This window comes from Mauremys mutica, chromosome 8 (assembly GCF_020497125.1).
Source record: "Mauremys mutica isolate MM-2020 ecotype Southern chromosome 8, ASM2049712v1, whole genome shotgun sequence".
NCBI lineage: Eukaryota > Metazoa > Chordata > Testudines > Geoemydidae > Mauremys > Mauremys mutica.
The window spans coordinates 33044302-33066261 of record NC_059079.1 but is presented as its reverse complement, the minus strand read 5'-3'; the positions used below and the strand labels follow the sequence as shown (position 1 = coordinate 33066261).

Below are 21960 nucleotides of genomic sequence, written 5' to 3'. Positions count from 1 at the left end.
AGAAAGTAAAATATAGAAGAGGTGTGTCTGAGTTTGTAAGTCCAGTTGATAGCAGAGATGTAATGTCTGCTAGTTCCCATAAGTCTCTCATGGTTTCCCAAAATAGTTTTGGGGATCTCTGTCTTGTATCTGGAATGCCCCCTGACAGCATCCAGATAGATCAGAGATGCAGAATTGATCCCAGAGTTCCTTCTTGTAGTTGAAAACAGTCTGAAAAGTGCTTTTAACACAGCATGGGCTCTCCCTCTGTTGACTAAACAGACAAAGTTCATATATTTTTCATTTTTGCTTAATGGCCCTTGCTTTGAAGTTAAAAAACCTTTAATTTACATTTCCAAGGCTACAGTCTCCAATGGGTAAATATAACGTAAAGACAATGTGATAGCCAGAAACAATCCTTCATTAGTTTTCATGTACTTTTACACATCAAGTAAATTCACATTTAAAAATTAACACACATTATTGGTTTAGGATTAATTAAGTACAAGGATAGCAAGCACAGGAAATAGACAAGTGGATACAATAACATTAGTATTTCCTTTTGATCTATACTAGCAAGTGAATTAGTTTGAACACACTATGACCTTTTAGCATTTCTTTGGTATTCATACACAAGTGAATTGCGCTATTGCTCTAATCTGAGCTGGTCTGCCAGCCTCCGAGAACTAGTGACCTGTTAGATAGCATCACAGTGTTTTCATTCATTAGCATTCACATTTAGGTGGGAATGTTCCAATTATAAAGAACTTGATGGGCTAGAATAGAATACAGTTTGCGGATGACACTAAGCTGTGGGGCAGAGGTGGATAAGCTGGAGGGTAGGGATAGGGTCCAGAGTGACCTAGACAAATTGGAGGAATGGGCTAAAAGAAATTTGATGAGGTTCAACAAAGACAAGTGCAGAGTCCTGCACTTAGGATGGAAATATCCCATGCATTGCTACAGGCTGGGGACTGACTGGCTAAGCAGCAGTTCTGCAGAGAAGGACCTGGGGATTACAGTGGACAAGAAGCTGGATATGAGTCAACAGTGTGCCCTTGTTGCCAAGAAGGCTAATGGCATATTGAGCTGTATTAGTAGGAGCATTGCCAGCAGATCAAGGGAAGTGATTATTCCCCTCTATTTGGCACTGGTGAGGCTACATCTGGAGTATTGCGTCCAGTTTTGGGCTCCCCACTACAGAAAGGATGTGGACAAATTGGAGAGAGTCTAGCAGAGGGCAACGAAAATGATTGTGGGCTGGGGCACATGATTTACGAGGAAAGGCTAAGGGAACTGGGCTTATTTAGTCTGCAGAAGAGAAGAGTGAGGGGGGATTTGATAGCAGCCTTCAACTACCTGAAGGGGGGTTCCGAAGAGAATGGAGCTAGGCTGGTCTCAGTGGTGGCAGGTGACAGGACAAGGTGCAATGGTCTCAAGTTGCAGTGGGGGAGGTTTAGGTGGGATATTAGGAAAAACTATTTCACTAGGTGGGTGGTGAAGCACTGGAATGGGTTACCTGGGGAAGTGGTGAAATCTCCATCCTTAGAGGTTTTTAAGGTTTGACATAGCCCTGGCTTGGATGATTTAGTTGGGGTTGGCCTGGCTTGGATGATTTAGTTGGGATTTGAGCAGGGGGTTGGACTAGATTACCTCCTGAGATCTCTTCCAACCCTAATCTTCTATGATTCTATGATGATGATTTGATTTATTCTTTTCTGTTTCTAGAAGAGATGAATGATGAAGACCACCCTTTTCTTCCCCCAGAGCTGACCAAACTGCCAGATAACCCTCTACCTGCTTTGAAGGAGCCCACATTAAGCGACGGCCTGGCTTTTCCTTTTCACATTAACAGAGGAAGGCACGATAAGGTGGGAGAAGGAATCTCCTTACCAAGGGATACAGAAGGCACAATAATGAGTCGTTTCTATGAGCAACTGCTTCAAGAATCTGAAGAACCTGAAGAGGTGCAGAGAAGCATTGATGTAGCCCTCTCAGTAAAATGTGATAACAAAATGATGACTGTTGCAGTAGAAAAAGACTCCCTGCAGGTTAGTCTGTGCTCTTAATCCCAGACTGTGAAACACTTTACAGAAGGCCCAAACCTGACCAGCTGTTACCCATAGCCACATTCCAGATAACCCACAGATTGAAGGGGAAACATATGGCAAAAATTCTTTCCCCCAATTCTAGATTCTGGCCTGTCCCAGAATTTGTAGACAGGTGGTTCTACAGGCTCTTCACGACTGGAAATGTGAAGAGGCAATTGCTGGATGCCAGAGACTAGAGATTGGGACTGTGATGGACGTCCACTATGATCCATAAAAAATGGCATTTACAGCTCTCCTACCACCATCTACACAGAGGTTGCTTGTGCCTTAGGGAGGAATAATTTGCATTGTGGATGGAAGTCTTGTACAGAATAAGCCTCTTCTTTTTTAAGTTCAGTTTTGGCCAGACAGTGAAGTTCATACTAGAATGAAAAATACAGTAACTCCTCACTTAACATTGTAGTTATGTTCCTGAAAAATGTGACTTTAAGTGAAACGATGTTAAGTGAATCCAATTTCACCATAAGAATTAATGTAAATGAGGGGGTTAGGTTCCAGGGAATTTTTTTTCACCAGACAAAAGACTGTATTATATATATACACACACAGTATAAGTTTTAAACAAACAATTTAATACTGGTACACAGTGATGGTGATTGTGAAGCTTGGTTGAGGTGGAGGAGTCAGAGGGTGGGATATTTCCCTTACTGCTAAATGATGAAGTAGCAATTGGCTGAGCCCTCAAGGGTTAACTCTCTCATTTTACAAGGCAGTGGGAATGGAGGGAGATATGCACATTTCCCCATTAAATACATGGCCTTGTTAATTAGATCAGCTTGCTGAGACCGCAGCTGCTGCAAGCTCCCTCCGTCCTGAGCCCTGGTGTGTCCCCCGTGCTCTATGGAAGATGGGGTACGTGGGGTGCAGGAGCAGAGGGGAGGGGGACACCCTGACATTAGCCCCTCTCTTCCTTCCCTCCCCCCCCCACACAGCAAGCAGGAGTCTCAGGGAGCAGCTCCAAGGCAGAGGGCAGGAGTAGCACACGGCAGTGTGGGGGAGGGACAGCTGCAATTGCTAGCCTGCTGGGCAGCTGCTGCACAGGGAACTTAGGGGAGTGGGGAGCTGATAGTGGGGCTGCCGGTCCACGCTGGTTCCAAGCCCCCACCAGCTAGCTGCAATGGGCTGCTCTTCCTGCAAGCAGTAGACAAAGCAGGCGGCTGCCAAATGACATTAGAAGGGAGCATTACACAACTTTAAACGAGCATGTTCCCTAATTGATTAACAACGAAACAACGTTAACCGGGATGACTTTAAGTGAGGCGTTACTGTATAGCTATTTTCTTTTTTTTACTCCATGTGATGCTTGTCCCCTCTATTGTTCCAACAATTAATGTCATTGTGTGACAGTATTTTGTAGTAAATGTCACAGGACATGCAGTTCAATGGCAGTCTTATTAATAGTCATGCAAAAATATATACGCTCTACTTAAAATAAGAGTATAACTTGTAAGTATGTATCTCATGCAATTGTATTTTCACTGAGGTTTCAGCCATTTATGCAATGTCATTGTTTAGGCTAATGGTTACACAGGAACAGAACTCTCACTACTAGATCCTGCCTGTAAAGCGAAGATGAATGGTACCCATTTCATTTTGGAATCTTCGTTGCACAGCTGTGGGACTCAACAGATAGACTATGCCTTGGATAACATAGTTTATTTTAACTCTGTGAGTATTTTACAAGGAGAGATGTTTTTCTTTGCTGTGTATTATTATGGTACAATAAGGCTATAGGGACCAGATTGTGACTGGACTTCATATGAGTATTAAGGAGGTGTGCCCCCTTCTCAATCTTTTCATGCCCAGGCTAGGGCCAGTCACAGTTACAGTCCCTGTACTCAGGAAAGTGCGAGGCTGCTCCCTCAGTGTGCTGCTGGGGGCACATGACGTCCCAAAGAGAGTGGGAGGAGATGGGAGTGTGTTCCCCTCTTCCGCACTAGGCATTAGAGCAAGCTGTGCACTGTGGGGAACTAGCTGCACTATTCCAAAAGATGATGCAGCCTTCCTTCATGCACCATGCTGCTTGGAGAGGGAGGCACAAGTCTTCCCTGAGCTCCCTCAGGGCAACTCTGCAGTTCCCCCACACTACTGGCACGACTTAGCCCTGACGTGGTATGGCAACAAAGATTTATGATCACAAAAGAAAATATAAATTAAAACTCCTGTAGGTAACATTTCTCTTCTATAACTTTGAATGAATAATCCTCCTGAAATTGAGGAAGTGGTCCAATCTGTGCAGGCTTCTATCTTGCTCTTTGCCATTCAGTGAAGGCCTGGCTTCTCCTGAGCACAGACTGCTGGTCATGGCAAATTATGTGGTGCTATTTTACAAAGGAACAAGTGCCCACTAAAATACACATTTTCACCTGTGTCCACTAACATAATACCTGAACCCAAGTCTTCCACAATGAAACGTTGGTGGACTCTACCAATAAGCTCCTCAAATGTGCTTTCAAGTGTGTTTATTCTCTGGATACAGGAAGGCAGTATTGTATGCTGTTGTGTCACTTGTTACTTTTCACATGAGCATTGGCCTCATTACAAGTACATATTTTAAAATAAGTATTCAGTGCTCATCTATTTGTGTGCAAGACAGGCCTTGACTTCAAGTTTTGAATCCATGTACAGAATTCAATTCCCCAACTTGGGTGCCCAAACAGCTATTTGAATGGGCACTGTGGGTACCCCGATAGCTAAGTACTGATCTGAACACCCAACGTGGGCCCCCAGTTTGAAAATTGGTTTCAGAATTCTCATACAGCTGCGTACTTGGAATGTAATCTGGATACGGGTATGTAAGTGAAGAATCCCACTTTGCTTCTAGGCTTTCTACTACCAGTAGTTGCACTGTGAACTTGAATAGATATTGGCCTGGCCAGGCCAGGCCAACAAGCACTAACGTGTTTTACTCTTCTGGGGGTTTTGAGCACATTATAGTATCTCTGGCAAACAAAGGAAACCCAAGGATAGTTACAGCCACTTGATCAGACCTAGCCTGGCTAAAACTATTCTGTACTGGCAAGACCTTCTAGCTTTTGACTTAGAGATGGGCCCAAACCAAAAACCTGAATCTAAACACCCCCAAACTGTGGAGAAAATACATCTCAATCTAAACTTTGTGTCTGGACCCAGTCTGTGTAGTGGGTCAAACCAAAACTGATCCAAGCACCTCTCAGTAAGCACCTCATTGGAGCTCCATGTCACTGTACAAGGCCCTGAGCTTCCAAGGGTTTGGGAGAATTCCCACTGAAAGGTGATTCAGCAGTCTGCAGAAAGGGTGAGGTGTCCAAACAGTTCAGAAGAAAATGTCACTTGTTAGAAGCTGTACTATATCTGAGAAAACAAAGCTGAAGTTGTGAGAGCAATGGAGGAGCAGATGGGGAAACATAGAAGCTCCTTGGCGAAGGTTAGAGAGAGAAAAGCAGACAGAGGATGAGTGGAGCACCAAAGAGAAGGTATCTCAGAGGAAAGAGAAAAAACAGAGTGGGGGAGGGGAAAAAGAGGGGTCAGGTAGGGGTCCAGAGAAGAGAGACGTGAAAAAGGATAGCAAGTTTTCCAGCTTATGTCTTTTTTTTTTTTAAAGGAGGGGGTGGGGGTGACACAGAAATTTTACAGGAGAAAATCCTGCTACCTGCTAGAACTTTTTGTGATTCTTCCAGGAGTCAGTCACTGAATGTTAGAAGGTATGTTAATCTATTTCAGAGAACCATTTCTTTTAGCAGTGTTGGATACAGAAATACCAGAAGCAGAGTGGGACTGCTGGTATGCTCATTTACATACCAATCCCCAGGCTGCTTTTCCAACATAGAGAGCAGTTTTGCAGCTCTACTGGTTTTGACCTCTGGGAACAAACTGAAGGTTATTCCACATATATAGTATACATACATAAAATGCTCAGTGCTGGGCTGCAGGGATGGCGTGCTTTCCCCAGCTGGTTGGCTGCCACAACTTCTTGGTCTTCATGTTGTTCTGAAGAAAGGAAGAAACAATTAACATGAAAAGAGAATCACAATCACCTTTGTAGAAAAGCTTTTAGTTTTCACTTCCCACTTCCTTTATGTAGATTGTTATTCAGCTGTCCTCACCAGTGGAAAGTAGTGGTTGGGGAATTGATGATGAAGATGTCGAATCGGGTGATAATGGATTTCCAGGAGACACTGATGAAGCAGATGCTACCTTTCCAAGCAGGCCTGAAATAGTTGTGGTATGTAATACCTTATATTTATATTGAAATTAAAGTTTTTAGCTTTGGGCCTAATTCTGTTCTCATTTCCATCCTATGGGGCAAAAGTTCTGTAATTTATTTGTATTTTGTTTGTTTTAGTTTAACTGCACACTTCACCAGGCAGAGGGTGGCAAACGCTCACCTAATCCTGCGCCTCCTGAACCCCCAATCAGCAATGTGACCTTCAACATGGAGCTTTATAAAACAGACCTCTTCTTCTTTCCCTCACAAGGACTCTTCTCCGTTGCTGAGAATGGACAGATTTACGTTGAGGTAACAAACTTTGAAAGGCTTTCAGATTAACAGGAATGTTCGGCAAGGCCATGTAAATTTAGCCAAGTTTGTGCTTGCCTGCAGTAAACTGGCATTATGTGATTGCCTCTCTCAGATAGATATGTACTTCTGTGATTTCAGAAAAGGGACATCATAGCTTAATAAGACAGTTCTTTGTGGTGAAGACCAAAGAATCCTCTCAAAATGGGTAAATCCAACTAAAAGAAGTCTGTGAGTCTGGTCAGATATGCAGTATGGAACAGTACTTGAATCTGGTCTCTTAGCTCTTACTGACCTTTATTGGATAATTACAAGCATCAATACAAAGAATTGTCAGTGAGGAATGAGTTCATTTTATACAGAAATATAGCTTAGCTACTTTTTCCAGGTGAAGTTATGTACAAAACAGCTATAGCTTCCTCTTCCCCCCACAGGTTACAGCTTCCCCTTCCCCCCACAGGTTACATGGTGGAGGAAAGGGTGTTAACGGTGTCGTCATAATTCCATCTCGCCTTTAAGCCACTTCCAGTCACGTTTTGATATACCAAACAGGTGTCACACTTCCTCTCTTGTACAAATTATTGTTTTCATTCAGTGGTTGTTAACATATATGCTGTGAAAATCTTTATATTGGATATGCATCTTTGTTAGTAAGATAACAACCAAGTAGAATGACAAGAGAATATCACAGGAACTTGCCCATGTACTTAGAAGACCTTAGGAAATAAGGTCCACTATATAAGCAAACCTTCTTTAAACAGAAGTACATCTTTCTAGCAGTAATTACCAGTGATATTTAACAAACACATTTGGGAACAATATTCAGATATGATTTTTAGTACTTTCAGTTAGTGTAACAGTTCTGTACATGTTTAGTTGCATGTCAGTCCTCTACCTATAAAAATTACTTTCTTTCAAATACTTCAGAATTATATAGTGAGAAATACACTAAAAGAAATTGAAGCAAGGTTAAAATACATCAAAATTAGTTAAGGGTTTTTTTAAAAGTAAAAGGTATTAGTTTTTCACTTGGACAAAGATTGTCAACTTCCTTCGGCATTCTGGGATGAATCCCTCTGGCTCTGGATTTGTCTGGTCTTGGAGTTATTTCTTCAAATACATACTTTAATTTCTTTATCACCTGTTCTGGGATGAGCTTGATTTTTTTCCCCTCTGTTTCTCCTTTCTGCACAGTGGAAAATTAGTATCTGTTTCAGGCATTTGTTCCTCCATCCTTCACTGATAGAAAAAACATTGTATTTTGTTTGTTTGAAAAATGTCTATCTCTTTCGTCAATAAATTACTCATGCATAATCTCTAAGGACTTGGTACTTGTCTCTTCTGCATAGATTCTGTTTCGATAAGAATTGTTTTCTTTATTGTAATCACTTGTGCATTTTTCCTTTATCTCTGCTTTGTTTTTTCTTATCAATATGTTAATTCTATAATCATCTCACATCCTGTCTCTGTAGATCTTGTTTCTCTCTTTTCTTATGTGGTGACTTTTTGCTCATCCTTGCTCACCTACTTTTCTTCTAAAACCACTTGTGTTACTGGATGAAATTCAAAATGTTATAATTCATAGAGTTTATGGCCAGAAGGGACCATTAGATCGTCTAGTCTGATCTGTATATTACAGGCCATTAAACTTCACCCAGTTACCCCTGTATTGGGCCCAACAACTTGAGTTTGCCTAAAGCATATCTTCCAAAAAAGCGTCCAGTTTTGTCTGAAGACATCAAGAGATGGAGAATCCACCACCTCTCTTGAAAGTCTGTTCCACTGGTTAATCACCCTCACTGTAAAAAACAAAAAAAACATGCCTCACTTTTAATTTGAAATTGTCTGCCTTCAGCTTCCAGTCATTGGTTCTTTTTATGCCTTTCTCCACTAGATGAAAGACCCCTCTACTATCTGGTATTTTCTCCCTGTTAAGGTATTTATACACTGTAATCAAATCACCTCTCGTTCTTTTTGATACACTAAACAGATTGAGCTCTGTCCATCACGTTAAGGGATTTTCTCCAGCCCTCCAATCATTTTTGTAGCTCTTCTCTGCACTCTCTCCAGTTTCTCAACATCCTTTTTAAAATGTGAACACCAGAATTGAGCGCAGCCCCTCAGCATCAGTCTCACCAGTGCTATCCAGATGGGAGTAGGGAGGTAATTTTACCTATGTGTTACTCCCCTGTTTATACTTCCAAGGATTGCACCAGCCCTTCTTGCCACAGCATCACACTGGGAGCCGTTGAGTTGTTTGTCTACTATGATCCCCAAATCCCTTCTAAGTCACTGCTTTTCAGGATACAGTCCCCCCTTCTGTAGGTATGGCCTACATTCCTTGTTCCTAGATGTTTACCTTTGCATTTGGAGGTATTAAAATGCATTTTGTTAGAATGGGCCGAGCTTACCAAGGGCTCAAGATTGCTCTGTGTGAGTGTTCTGTCATCACCATCATTTACTGCTCTGCCAATCTTTTTGTCACCCACAAATTTGATATTTATTTTCAGATCATTGATAAAGATGTTGAACAGTATCAAACCCAGAACCAATTCTTGTGGATCCCCACTAGAAACATATGAGGATTCTCTCACTGACATCTACTTTTAGATCTGTCATCCAGTTCTTAATCCATTTGATGTGTGCTTTATTGATACTGTATAGTGCTAATTTTAATCAGACTGTCATGTGGTACCAAGTCAAACACCTTACTACAGACTAAGTCTATTACATCTATGCAGTTACCTTTATCAACCAAACATAATATCTTATCAAAAAATGAAATCACAATTGTTTGACAAGATCTGTTTCCATAAAACCATGCTGACTGGCATTAATTATATTCCCATCCTTTAATTCTTTATTGATGCAATCCTGTATCATCTTTTCCATTGTTTTTCCCAGGATTGACATCAGGCTTACTGACCTATAGTTGCCCAGGTCATCCCATTTGCCCTTTTTGAATATTGGCATAGCATTAGCACTCCTCCAGTCCTCTAATATTTTCCCCAATGTTCCAAGATATATTAAAAATTAACTTCAGAAAGCTAATCTTCAGCCAAATCTTTTTGGACTCTTGAGTGCAAGTTATCTGAGTTTGCAGATTTAAAAAGGTTTGGTCCCATAAGATGATGATTAACATCCTCTTTAGCTAGAAAATTGTTCATCATCCTCATCAGATACAAGTGCATCATCCTGCTTCTTTCCAAATACAGAAGTATTTATTACACACTTCTGTCTGTCTTCATCATTAAGTGTTATCATCTACATCTGGCAATGGGGCTATACCACTGCTGGCATTTCTTTAGTTCATAACATATATTTTAAAAACTCATTATAGTGCTAAGCCCTGCCAGCCATGGATTTTCCCCTCATATCTTTAGCGTCCCTTATCAATTGACTTCACTTCATAACTTCTAATTCTTGTTGCTTGCACTGTTTTCCCTATCTGTTATATACTGTATTGCTTTTTATTTCTAATTACTGCCCTCACTTCATCGCTGAATCTGTACCAGGCTCTGGGAACAGGCATGCTCAGTCCTTTCAGCGGATATATACCACTGGGACATGGCGGGAGGGATTAAGAATGGACATGCTCAGTAAATGATACAGGCATCTAGGAACTCGGGAGGGCGTGAGAACATCCATTGTTATGAACAGAACAGTTATCACATCTAAGAGGTATTGTTACTGACTTCATTTATCACCTTTAAATGTACTTTTTAATGTAAGAATATCCCATGAGATGAATGGGCCAGTTCACACCCTGAGCCTCTTATCTGCTGCAGAAGGGTGTAGATTTTGCATTTATCAACACCAAATTTCATTTGCTGCAGTGTTACTCATTCACCTAGGTAGTTTGGATCTCCCTGAGGAAGCGTCTGCCCGGGTTCACCTAGGAAAGTTACTAAGGGAAATCAACCAAGTCATTCAGACACAAAGTGACCTTGGGGCTTGTCTACGCATAAACCACATCTGTCCTTCCTACTGCAACTCCTTTTCATTCAAACCATTTCGCCTTTCTTCTTTTCCACCATGTGCCTGTCTGATCCTCACCCTCTATTTCCTGTTCTTAATAACGGATTGTTTCTATTGTTTAGATGCTTCAACCACTTTATCTCCAATTAAATTAGTGGTTTTGCTCTGCATACTTAGAGGGAAAAGGAGAATTTTCTGTGCAATCCACTGGCTCCAGTCTAGATTTCTTTCTAGACTGTAGAAAAGTTTGGCAGGTTCTCCACTGGATGTATGCAAAACACATGCATGCATGCATGCATGCATGCATATGGCACATTTTTGTGAGTAGGATATTAAGGCTAGTGAGACTCTTCATCATGCTGTTCTGATAATTAGGGGCAACACTCCAGTTTTTATAGGAATAACATGCTTAATGTGCATGGAAAATGTAAATGTACCTGTATAGTTTTTTTCCCCCAAATTGCATTGTGGCATTCGTATTCCAGTTGGGCTGAATAATATCAGTGCACTGAGGGTTGGGAGTGGGTTTCCTCCTCCCCCCAACCCCCCCAAAAAAGACTAGAGAGTCGCGATGTTTGTAGCGATCACACAGAAAATATTACAGCTGCATAGCTTCTTGTTAGCCTGCTCCTCCACAGAACTCATAAGCCCCACCCTTGCTTCAAACCATAACCTCTCCACTCTGCCTCTGCATTTCACTCTGTGTGTGCGTGTATTTATATTTAAGTGAAGATTTATGCAGATACAGCAGTGGGGAAATTGTAATCACCTCCCATAGCCTTCTACTGTGGTTTGTAAACTTATTGGAGGAGTGGTGTTAGTGTCCTCCCATTTCCCAAAAACGCAGTTCAGATATAGCATTCATTCTATTGAGTGGGCCTACTTTTCACTGGATATTTCAGGTGAGTTGGCTGAAGGACAGGGAGGGTTGACCCTCCAAAAAAATTACATGCTAGGACAATGACTAAGTTGGATTTGAACCCACAAAACTTGTCGTCCATCCTTTAAACGTTTCCTAGCCCATACATCCTCACAATTTAGGCTTGAAATATTTGATTGGAACTGGCATCTGAAAACCACATAATCATCCAAAATGTGAATGCTGCTAACAAAAATACCACTGCTAAGTTTTTAATAAATTGTTTTTCATATGCAGGTTTCTGTGACGAAAGCTGACAGAGCCCTGGGTTTTGCAATCCAAACATGTTTTGTTTCACCATATTCAAACCCTGATATGATATCTGATTACACCATCATAGAAAACATTTGTCCTAAAGATGAATCTGTTAAATTCTACAATGTCCAGAAGGTGGACTTTCCTATACCACATGCACAGATGGACAAAAAGAGGTTTAGCTTTGTGTTTAAACCTATATTCAACATCTCATTGCTCTTTCTTCATTGTGAGCTGACTTTGTGTACAAATAAAGAAAAAGACACGCAAGGACTGCCAAAGGTCAGTAGTTTATTAACTTCCTTAAGCTTTCAGATTTAGATAAAAAATGAGAATTTTTACAAGATAAGTTCCAGATCATAGTAGTTCCTGGGATTAACTTTTCTATTTGAAGATTTTATAGACTTAGATTAGTGTAATTAACATTTTATCAGTGAACCTGATAATTTTTATAGGTTCTTTTTACTCAGCTATGCTAAATCTTGATCACATGGTCGACATTTTAAAGTGGAAAATGTAAGTAAGTGGTTACATGTGGTAAACAGAGATTGCTTTTCATTAAGGGAGTGGTCCAGATTTATCTGTTCTATTCAGATAAAATAGCAATAGGATAAACAAAATTAACATTAATTTTCCAGAGCCTGCTGAGATAATATTGTAATTGTTTTTGAACATCCATATGTGAACTGTAACGTTGGCCCTTCTCAGGAGGACTTTGATGGGAAATAAGTAAATATTTGCATTTGTTTTCCAGAGTTCAGTGTGGTTACTTTTTTGTATTTATAGTAAATTCTCTGTATTGAATGTTCACTCCAATATATTTAAGGAGAATTAACATTTCCTGTTTGCTTGTTGTGAGACTGCTGCCTAACTATTACTTTAAAAATAGTATATAACTAAAAATACATCCTTTTTGCCAAAAAATGAACTGTTAGGTATTCTGACTTTATTCAGACTTTTGGGACTTACCTGCATAACTTCCAAAATTTGAGTTATTTGTAGTAGTTCTTTAACATAAGAAAAGACCTGTACATTATTGATCTATATATGCACTATATATGCAGCAGTGAGCTACAGAACTGGCCCCCAGATTTTCAAAAGTGGACTCTATTTTTGTGCTTGTAAATCTGTGTGTCCAAATTTTTGTATAGAAGCCTGGATTTGAATATACACACAGCGTTTATACATGAAAAATCAACTACTCAGTGAGTATAAAAGCTAGCTGTGACAAGTGAAGGTACTTTTGGAAGAGAGCTCTTTGAAGATATTGACCCTCTATGTAGTTAACATCAGCCTTTAATATCCTAATATGCAACTATTACAGCAACAATTCAATAGTAAAACTTCCATAGAATTTTAAGTAATGTAGCACTAAGGCACGTTTACATTTTAAGATGCAGCTGAGAATAGGGTAACCAGATAGCAAGTGTGAAAAATTGGGATGTGGGGGTGGGAATAGGGAGAGCAATAGGGTCCTATATAAGGCAAAGCCCCTAATATTGGGACATCTGGACATTTTAGCTGAGAATAAGTTTTCTTTGCCAGTATATTACATAGATTGTTTTTTGGAGGGTTGATAACGTTCAGATCTCCTGTTTCTCTTTAGTAAACAATACTGAGCAAACACTGATAATGAGGCAGCTGTGCAGCTGCTCTGGCTGATACTGTATTTTATTTTGAGTGAATCCCTGACCTTAGATGTTTCCATCCACAGTGCATTCCTCCTGATGAAGCCTGCACCTCACTCAATGTTGATATGATCTTGGCCATGATGCACAATAAGAAAACTTTCACCAAGCCCCTTGCTGTAATAACCCATGAAGAAAAACCAAAAGGTACCAACATACCTTTTGAACTTCTTAACATAACTTTGTTGCATTATACAACATATAATCATTTGTATTGCGAAAAAAGATAGCTTTAGGCATATACGGTTTTATATTTTATAAGGTACTCTTGTTCTTATTAAAGCTGTTCATTTATAGACATTTGTGTGGCGCAGTCCACCATCTTATCTGAATGCCCGGAGTTACTGTTTTATGGGAAATGTAATTTGGCTGCTGTTGAGAAAGGAATACTCTTCCTATGCTTTACAACTTATGGTTTCATAAGTATTAATATAGCAGAATTGCTTCTAGCAATTCATTCTTGTTTGGAAACTGAAAGCAATTCTTTACTATCTGCTGTATAATTTCTTCTTTGTGGCTGAAAATATTTAAGCATGGTAATTGCATTGAAATTTCAATGTATTGGAAATATTAAAGCTTGAGGGGTTTGTAAAGTAAAGGGTTAGCCACAGGGAAACCAGCTCCACTAGACGATTAGATCTGTAAGTAAGATGAAGAGGTGAAACTGTAGTGTTTCATTAGTTTTCTTCTATTGGGGTTTGTTTAACTCATTTAGCATTTTTACAAAAAACTCCAAGTACAGAGTCATGAAAATGTGTCGATTCCTGGGTGCTGTGCTGCTTCTAAGGCACATGATTCTTTGTCAAATAGTCCATTTCTGCCATCTTCCCAGCATAAGCAGTTAAAGGAGGCAGCATTATGGCTCCACCTGCCAAGAAGTCTGGAGGCAAAGGGACTGACAAGGTCTGTATAGAAATAACAGCCCATCCACACTTCTTCAATTCTTTTGTCTCCTTGTTCTTGTAAACATGAAGCATTTGACTTAGTTCTCTTCCTTTAAGAAAGGGAAAGAAAAATCTAAACAGTAAAGAGAGGCGGTTCAGGAAGAAAGGAGAAGAACCTGGGTAGCAGATAGAAAACTCTGTTTCTGTACTAGATGCTCTGAGCGAGGGTGACTGAAAAGGTCTAATCCAAAAAACAATCCAGAGTCAGCAAAACCCTCACTTAAATCCATTCTTCAGATTTCTGAACTGATTCACTTGTAATCAACTGTCTTTTGTCCAGGGAGCTCCTTCAGCCTCCAATAGCCTGTCTGATGCTGTCTCCCCACTGCAGCTTGCTCTTGGGAGATAAGGACTTTGCTCTATCCTCACATCCCTGCCAGCACCCACAGTTCTGTAGCTATAGGCCAATTTTTCTGCTGCCTTGGGGCTATGAGCAGCTCAGGCATTGCATCTTTGATACTCCTATCCATCTCCCCCCTGTTGTTGGGTTACAGCCTATGCCTTTGCTGCCAGTGCCACTCACACTTCACAGGAACTCTTCTCTGGTGGTTCCACTTTGATTCCATGGTGCAGCTTTTCCTCCATGGCTCGTTCAAACAGCTGGGCCTACCTTCCTTTCTAGCAATCACCTGTACCACTCCGTTCATATGAGGATCCACCTCCCCAAACTGGCTTCTCTCAGGCTTACTTAAAGCTAACCATCAGAGCCATCCTACCCATAATCCTGCCTTTACTGACATCTCAGATTCCTCAATCCCTGTCTGGTGCAGAAAATGCTCCTGTGCTCCAGGGCAATAGCCAGGAAGATGACCCAGGTCCAGCCCCACTTAGTTCTAGACACCATTCTAGACCCCCTTTCCTGACATCCTGCTCAACTGCTTGTGATTCTGAACCTTTGTACTCTGGCAGTCTTTGGTGTGGAGAGCCCCAAAGCTCTGCCCAGGAATGAGAGTTTTAAACAGGACCCTCTTCAGAGGTTCAAGTTGCCTTTTTTCTCCACCCTTCTAGCCTCAACATCATCCCTGCCCTACAGAGGCTCCCTGTCTTCTGACAAGCCTCATAGGGTATTTCCCATGTCCTTGGTGGTCACTAACACCCTCTTCCCCATCTCAGCATTCACTCTCTTCCCCCTCCAAGCCCCATACTCTGAAATATGACAAATAAAGCTAAACTATTTTCTGGTAGCTTCCTTCCAGGTACTTGAATACTTCAATAGATTATGCCCATTTGGCTTGAAGGCTGGAACAGAGTTACATGCCAAATCTAAGGGTTTGTCTACATATGAAAATTAATCCAGAATAAGGTAAAGTGTGAATTTAGAGTGGATTAACTATGACTTTAAAGCAGATTAACTCCATATGTTGACACTTTATGTTCCAGAATAGGGATGTTCGAATTAGCTTATTCTGGAATAAGAGCATCCACACACAGAGCTAATCACGAGTAACTCCCCACATAGACAAGCCCTAAAATACCTGGACTTTTTTACTGGGGTAAAAAAATCTTACTTTTAAGGAAGAATCCCCAGAAGCTCACTAAAACAAACATTCCAAGTTATGTAGGAATCCTTTTTACTCAGCACGCTAGACACTTCTCACCCTTTTAAGCTGGTTTCCTAGAAGCAGCTTCCCTTTCTCAGTGCATAGTCCCTCCTCTGCTTTCTCTTTCAAAGCTTGGAATATTCTGAGTGTGGTTGGCCATGATGACAAACAGGAAACTTGTTAGAACTTTTCTAACCTTCCTTCCCCTCTGAGTAGCCATTTCCCCACCATCCTCTTTCACACTCTCCATCAGGAGAACATCTTAAATTTTGTGGGGCTGCATTCTACCGTGACAGCTGGGGAAAAGACACTGATTGCAATTGCAAGAGAATTCTCCTTCTCCCCCAATCATTCAGACTTTTCTGGCATGATGTGTATGCCTTTTATTTCCTCCCCTTTTATGTCTCCCCCTTCCTCCCCCTTCCTTCCAAACTTTGCTGGTGGCAGACTTTCAGAGTGTGCACCTCACACCCCAGGCTGAGAGAGTGGTTGCTTGTGAAGCAGAAGCTTAGTATTACTCTCCTGGAGCTCTAGGCAATCTCCTAGTTCTCCAAGCCTATGAGTGTGTGACTCAGGACCAGCAAATGGTAACTATGGTAACCAAGTAATGATAGCCTATGTAAACATCAGGGCAGTATGAGTCGCTTCTGTTGCAGGACTTCTGAAGGACACAATCCTGTCTCCACTCATTTCAAGCAGTATATCTTGCAGGGAAAGATCTGCTTTACTGCAGACTGACTCGGCAATCACCAGCTAATTCCCAGAAAGCCAAGTATTCCTGAGGCTAGGTCTACACTGGGGTGGTGGTGTTGACCTAAGATATGCAACGCATAGCTGAAGTATCTTAGGTCAATTTACCTGGCCGTGAGGATGGCGGCGAGTTGACCGCTGCCACTACCCCATCGACTCCACTTCCGCCTCTCACCGCGGTGGAGTTTGGAGTCGATGGCAGAGCGATTGGGAATTGATTTTATCGCGTCTAAATCGATCCCTGATAAATCTATATGATCCGGCGGGTAGTGTAGACGTACCCTGAGTTTCTGCCAGCACCTCTTGTGTCCCTGTTAGACCCCATAGACCAGTTCAGTTTGAGTCAGTGCCTTGTTCCCTGTTACTGCTCCTGGGTACATCCCCAAAGCTCTATACTCAGATGCCTTCACCTGTCAATGGGCAAGGAAATTGGAGAGCCTGCCCTTTTCCTCCAGCTCTCCCTGATTAAGGAGTTATGAAGAAACCCAGGCAAGTCAGGGCATAAGTAATTGTTCCTTCTGCTGACTTCCAGGTTATCTCATTAACACTCAGCACCACAGTCAATGAAACTGGTGATGGATCAACTGGTGATGAAGAGAAGTCTCCTCTCTTTCTCAGGCATTCATTGCCTTAGCCTAACCAGAGCATACCCATACTGTCCAACTGCAGAGAACCTGAACTTTTAGATTAAGAACTTTCTGGAGGTCATAAGCTTTCTTCTGGTGGATGGATAACCTACCTTCATAACTTGACCTTTTTCAGGACAAAGGCAGCTTTTCATCTTTTGGTATTTGTCCCAAAAGTGAAAATTAGACTTCATGTTGATTAACCCATTGTTTTACCTACACTGTGTCATAATTTGGTTTTCCCCTGGAAAAAAACTAAGCTTTATGCCCTAGATAGGAAACAGACTGTGTAGTATTATAAGACTTGTATTGATGGTTTTAGAAAAATGAAATAGTCAATTAACTGATTGGACTCTAAGAGGAAGATGGCCATCAAGATTGCTAAAATCAAATGCATTCTTTTGGCATATGACTAGGCCACTGACCCACTCCAGACCCTAAGTGGGATTCAGCAGAGAACTATTCTCTGTGTAGAAACTAAGCTGTAAATGTTGCTTCCAGATCCTACATGTTTGTGATGGATCCTGTGTAGCCACATGGTGTGTGCTTTTGACATTTTAATATCTTATTTCAGTGTTTGTACATTTATGAGAACATTTGTTTACATTTATAGTGTAGTAAATGCAAGTTAATACAGAGGGCTCAGTTCTGCCCTCTAGCATAAGCTACAACTCCAGAACAAGTCAATGAGAGTTGTACCCACGTATCTAAAGGCAAACTGGATCTAGCAGGGCAGATCCTCAGCTGGTGTAAACTGTCATTGTTCCATTGAAGTCAATGGAATTCTGATAACTCACACCAGCCAAGGCTCTGCCCCTGTGTATGTATAGAGAGATGGGAAAACAAGAACTGTTATGACAGCTTCATCTTATGTGAATGTATTTCTTACTGGGGCCTTTCTGACAACAGCAGGGATGCACCTTTGAACATTAATAAAACATTTGCATTGTCCATTCTCTTTTAGCTCTAGCATGGTAGTTTAGAGTGTTTCAGTAGCTTCACTTGCAGATCAAAATCTTCCATTTGCATGCAACGTCTGTTTGAAATTTTGGAATGCTTTCCAGAGAGAGTCAAAGGATGGGGGATCAGAAATCCTTTAACCTCAGTTCTGCAGTGCATGCTTTTTAGTGTTTGAACAGCATCTGGTACCATGGAACATTGCTGGGGGACATAAGCAACAATTGTTTTTGTTTAACTCTGCAAGGCAGCCCATGTTTTTACATGATTCTTCTTAATGCAAATTAAATCCACTAAGAATGAAAAGCAAGTATTTGATTGGTAAATGCAGTACAATTAAAACTATGCTTTTGGACCTGATTCTGTACTCTTTCCTCAGCAAAACTCCTACTGATCTCCGTGTTTACTCATTCCTGACAGAACACATTAAACTGGGTAACCGATGTTTATCCTTCAGCAAACAGGTTTACGGTTTACACCCAGAGCTTTATTCTCCTTTTGGGTGTGCAGGGCTGTGTGGGCAACTCCCATGGATAACTTCAGCTGGAGTTATATCTGTATAAAGAGTACAAGGTTTAAGGGTATGTATTCACTACCTGCCAGACTGGTGGGCAGCGATCGATTTATCGTGTCTAGTCTAGATGTGATAAATCAACCCCCGAGTGCTCTCCCGTCGACTCCTGTACTCCAGCTCAGCAAGAGGCGCAGGCAGAGTCGACGGGGGTGCAGCAGCAGCAGTCAACTCACCATGGTGAAGACACCACGGTAAGTTGATCTGAGTATGTCAACTTCAGCTATGTTATTCACTTAGCTAAAGTTGCGTAACTTAGATCGATTTCCCTCCCCCCCCCCACCCCCAGGCCTTAGTGTGTAAAAGTCAAACCAGATTTACTAGGAGACAGTTGCTTGATAGACTCTATTGTTGCATTGTGGGAGATCTTGTCTAAATGTTTGGTGGAACTCTTCCCAGCATATTGCAGATTTTGAGCATAATGCACAACTATTAGCACCTTAACATCTCTGTTACACAGTTGTTCCACAATGAATCAAATGGCCCTTTTCTAAAGGCTAACTGCTGTGATTGACTGCACAGTGAATCTGTAAGATTGAGAACAAATTATATTGCATTACTAAAATAAGAGTATTTGCATCTTAGAGATGTCAATTATCATTTGCTTTGATGTGGAAAAGGCCAGCTTTCATAGGTATTGTTACAAACCATGTTATTGGAACTATTATGTTATATCTGCTCTGTAAGCCAAATGAAGACACTTGTACGTTTGACATTTTGGGAGCCAGCACAAATTGTTCAATGCAAAGGTGTCTGTTTTCCTCTCCATACATCATGCATGTGACTTCCATTGACTGTAATGGAAACCGTGGCTGTATATTTAGAAGAAAACACCCGCCTCTAGTTTGCATTTTGCTTTATAGGTTTTTACAAGCTTGCTTCTTCACCTTATTGTATCAGATTCCCATGAAACCTCCTAAAAAAGGCCAAACAAATTAAAAAAAATTATTCATATCCTGGCATCTCTAAGTCACATCTGTTCTTTGGCACAATTTAAATGAAAGGTGTAGAAAGAAACTTATTTAAAGTCTATGAAATTGAACTTTTCAAAAGAAGAGTATATGTCCATTTCACTGTTTGTTCAATTTATGCAAGATGTGGAAAATATTGATTTTTTTTTCAGTGAAGGGAGCAAGATCACAGAAGAGAGGTCAAGTGCTCAACCGACAAGCACTTTTCCTAACCCAAGATATAGAAAACCATTTGCATTACTTATAGCTGGTGTCTCTTATTTTAAAATTATACACTTTTCCTGGGCACACTCACCCCTCTTGTGTTGCACAAAGCTGCAGCAAGCAACACACATTAATGCCAAGGAACTGGATAACTAATTCAGTGAATTGGCAATGTTGTTTGTTTGTTTGTTGTTTGGCAACCTTCCTATTCTGTGGAGAGGCCAATGACAGAATTAGCATGGAAAATTAATTCCTGTCACCACTGGAGACATTCGGTTTAGTCCAAGGTTGGGATATGCTAGCTGGATATATGGACAAACTTATAGTGCTGCTACCCATGTTGTACTATTTCACTCTCTAGTGTTTCAATCCACTGCCTTTCATAAACATTACATTCATTTATACTTCTGCTTTGACTTCCATTTGATAACTCGTTAGTATATTCACAAACAAAAAAACTTACATTTTGAGAAAGCTAAGGCTGAGATATTAAAAACAATAACATATTCCAAAATGCATGAATAAAAAAAAACCACTTAAATCAGGAAACAAATTCTTAAGGTCACCCAAAAAACCTTAACATTGTCCCAGTTTCCCCAGCCTTGTTTTAACCTGCTAGTCTAGTCCACTTGCCATGGATGATGTATTAAAAAAAAAAAGATAGTCACTTGGTAAACTACACTGCTTTAGTTTGTTCTTGGAGTAAATAAAAATGCTTTGGATATTGCAGGTATGTGTTTCTGAGAGGAAAATGTAATGAATCAGATACAGAATTTTGGCCAAGTGGTACCCTGTGTAGTTCAAGTCAGTTAATGCAGTTGCTACTGAAGAGGTTTGAAACACTAATCCTGGCATATAAATACATGCTGGATAAACAATAAAAAGAAAACTAATAACTTTCAGTATATTTTGAAACTTCTAGAACTACTCTTGCCCCTTGATCAAAGCAAATTTTTTCCAATTGTGAAAAGATATAAAAATATGTGTCATTACAGTACCTTGCCAAATCTTGTCATAGTGGAAGCATGTGGTACACTCAAACATGTCAGAATTTAAATAATATCCTTTGGGCAGCTTGGTGATCTAGAGATTGCAACATGGGTTACCAAAAACAATGTTTGAATTAGAATCCAGATATGGGTTTCTGGCTCCTCAAGTTGGCCTGGGTATCCTGAGAGGAAGCGGGCTCCTGACATCTAATAGTTCCTCCATGGAGATACCAGGCATATATATGAAGAAGGGATACTAAATAAGAGAGAGAGTAGGGGTAATGATGCATTTCTAAAGACAGTTTTGTATTTCTTTCCATTCCATGTTGATGATTATTATTTCAAAATAGTAGCTTTAACATCATAGCATTGATCTTTGTCTTCCAATATAAATAAGATAGAATACCAAGTAATTTATGCACATCACAGAGCACAGTGGAAATGTACAAATCAAAACATGTGCATGTAGGCTGGTCAGGACAGGGTCCATCATATCTAGAAGCAACATTTCCCAGGAGGGGAAAAGTGGGGCTGGGTCTTGAAATGATTTCATGTGCTAGTCTCATGGCCAGAGACGGGAAACAACTTCAGCAATCTGAAGGAGTTGTTGCAGGTGAGAATTGATGACAACTGGGTGAGGGAGGTTTGCACAGCATCTGCCAGCACTCTGTAACATGCTGCTTGCATTGTGCTATGGATATATTCCTCTGAAGACTAAACAAGATACAAATGGATTTTTTACATACTGATCCAGGTTAATAAATTCTGACAGGATTTCCTGAAATGCTACTAATACATTATGCAGCATTTAAAGACTTTCCTCCCAGTGAGACTATATAGTGTGTAGTACTACTATGGCGCATCATGCAACTAATGTGTTTTTTGTTTTTTAAACAGGTCCACTTGCTCACAAGCCAAAAGGTAATGGGATGCAGCCACGTAAGTTATGCATATATGTCTATTTTGTTGACCTAACACA

At 40.7% G+C, this 21960-nt stretch overlaps 1 protein-coding gene across 12 annotated transcripts in view; it reads left to right on the top strand.

Moving 5' to 3' along the window:
• Positions 1-21960, top strand: part of TGFBR3 (transforming growth factor beta receptor 3) — a 184620-nt gene that overhangs the window by 147650 nt on the left and 15010 nt on the right. For 6 of the 12 annotated variants that reach the window (XM_045026560.1, XM_045026571.1, XM_045026564.1 and 3 more), the window contains 7 exons: positions 1708-2030; positions 3606-3758; positions 6154-6294; positions 6415-6588; positions 11723-12022; positions 13455-13575; positions 21879-21920. In XM_045026560.1, the coding sequence (XP_044882495.1) occupies positions 1708-2030; positions 3606-3758; positions 6154-6294; positions 6415-6588; positions 11723-12022; positions 13455-13575; positions 21879-21920 (1254 nt within the window). The remainder of the gene's footprint in view (positions 1-1707; positions 2031-3605; positions 3759-6153; positions 6295-6414; positions 6589-11722; positions 12023-13454; positions 13576-21878; positions 21921-21960) is intronic. The other 6 variants (XM_045026566.1, XM_045026565.1, XM_045026569.1 and 3 more) reach the window with 3 other exon arrangements.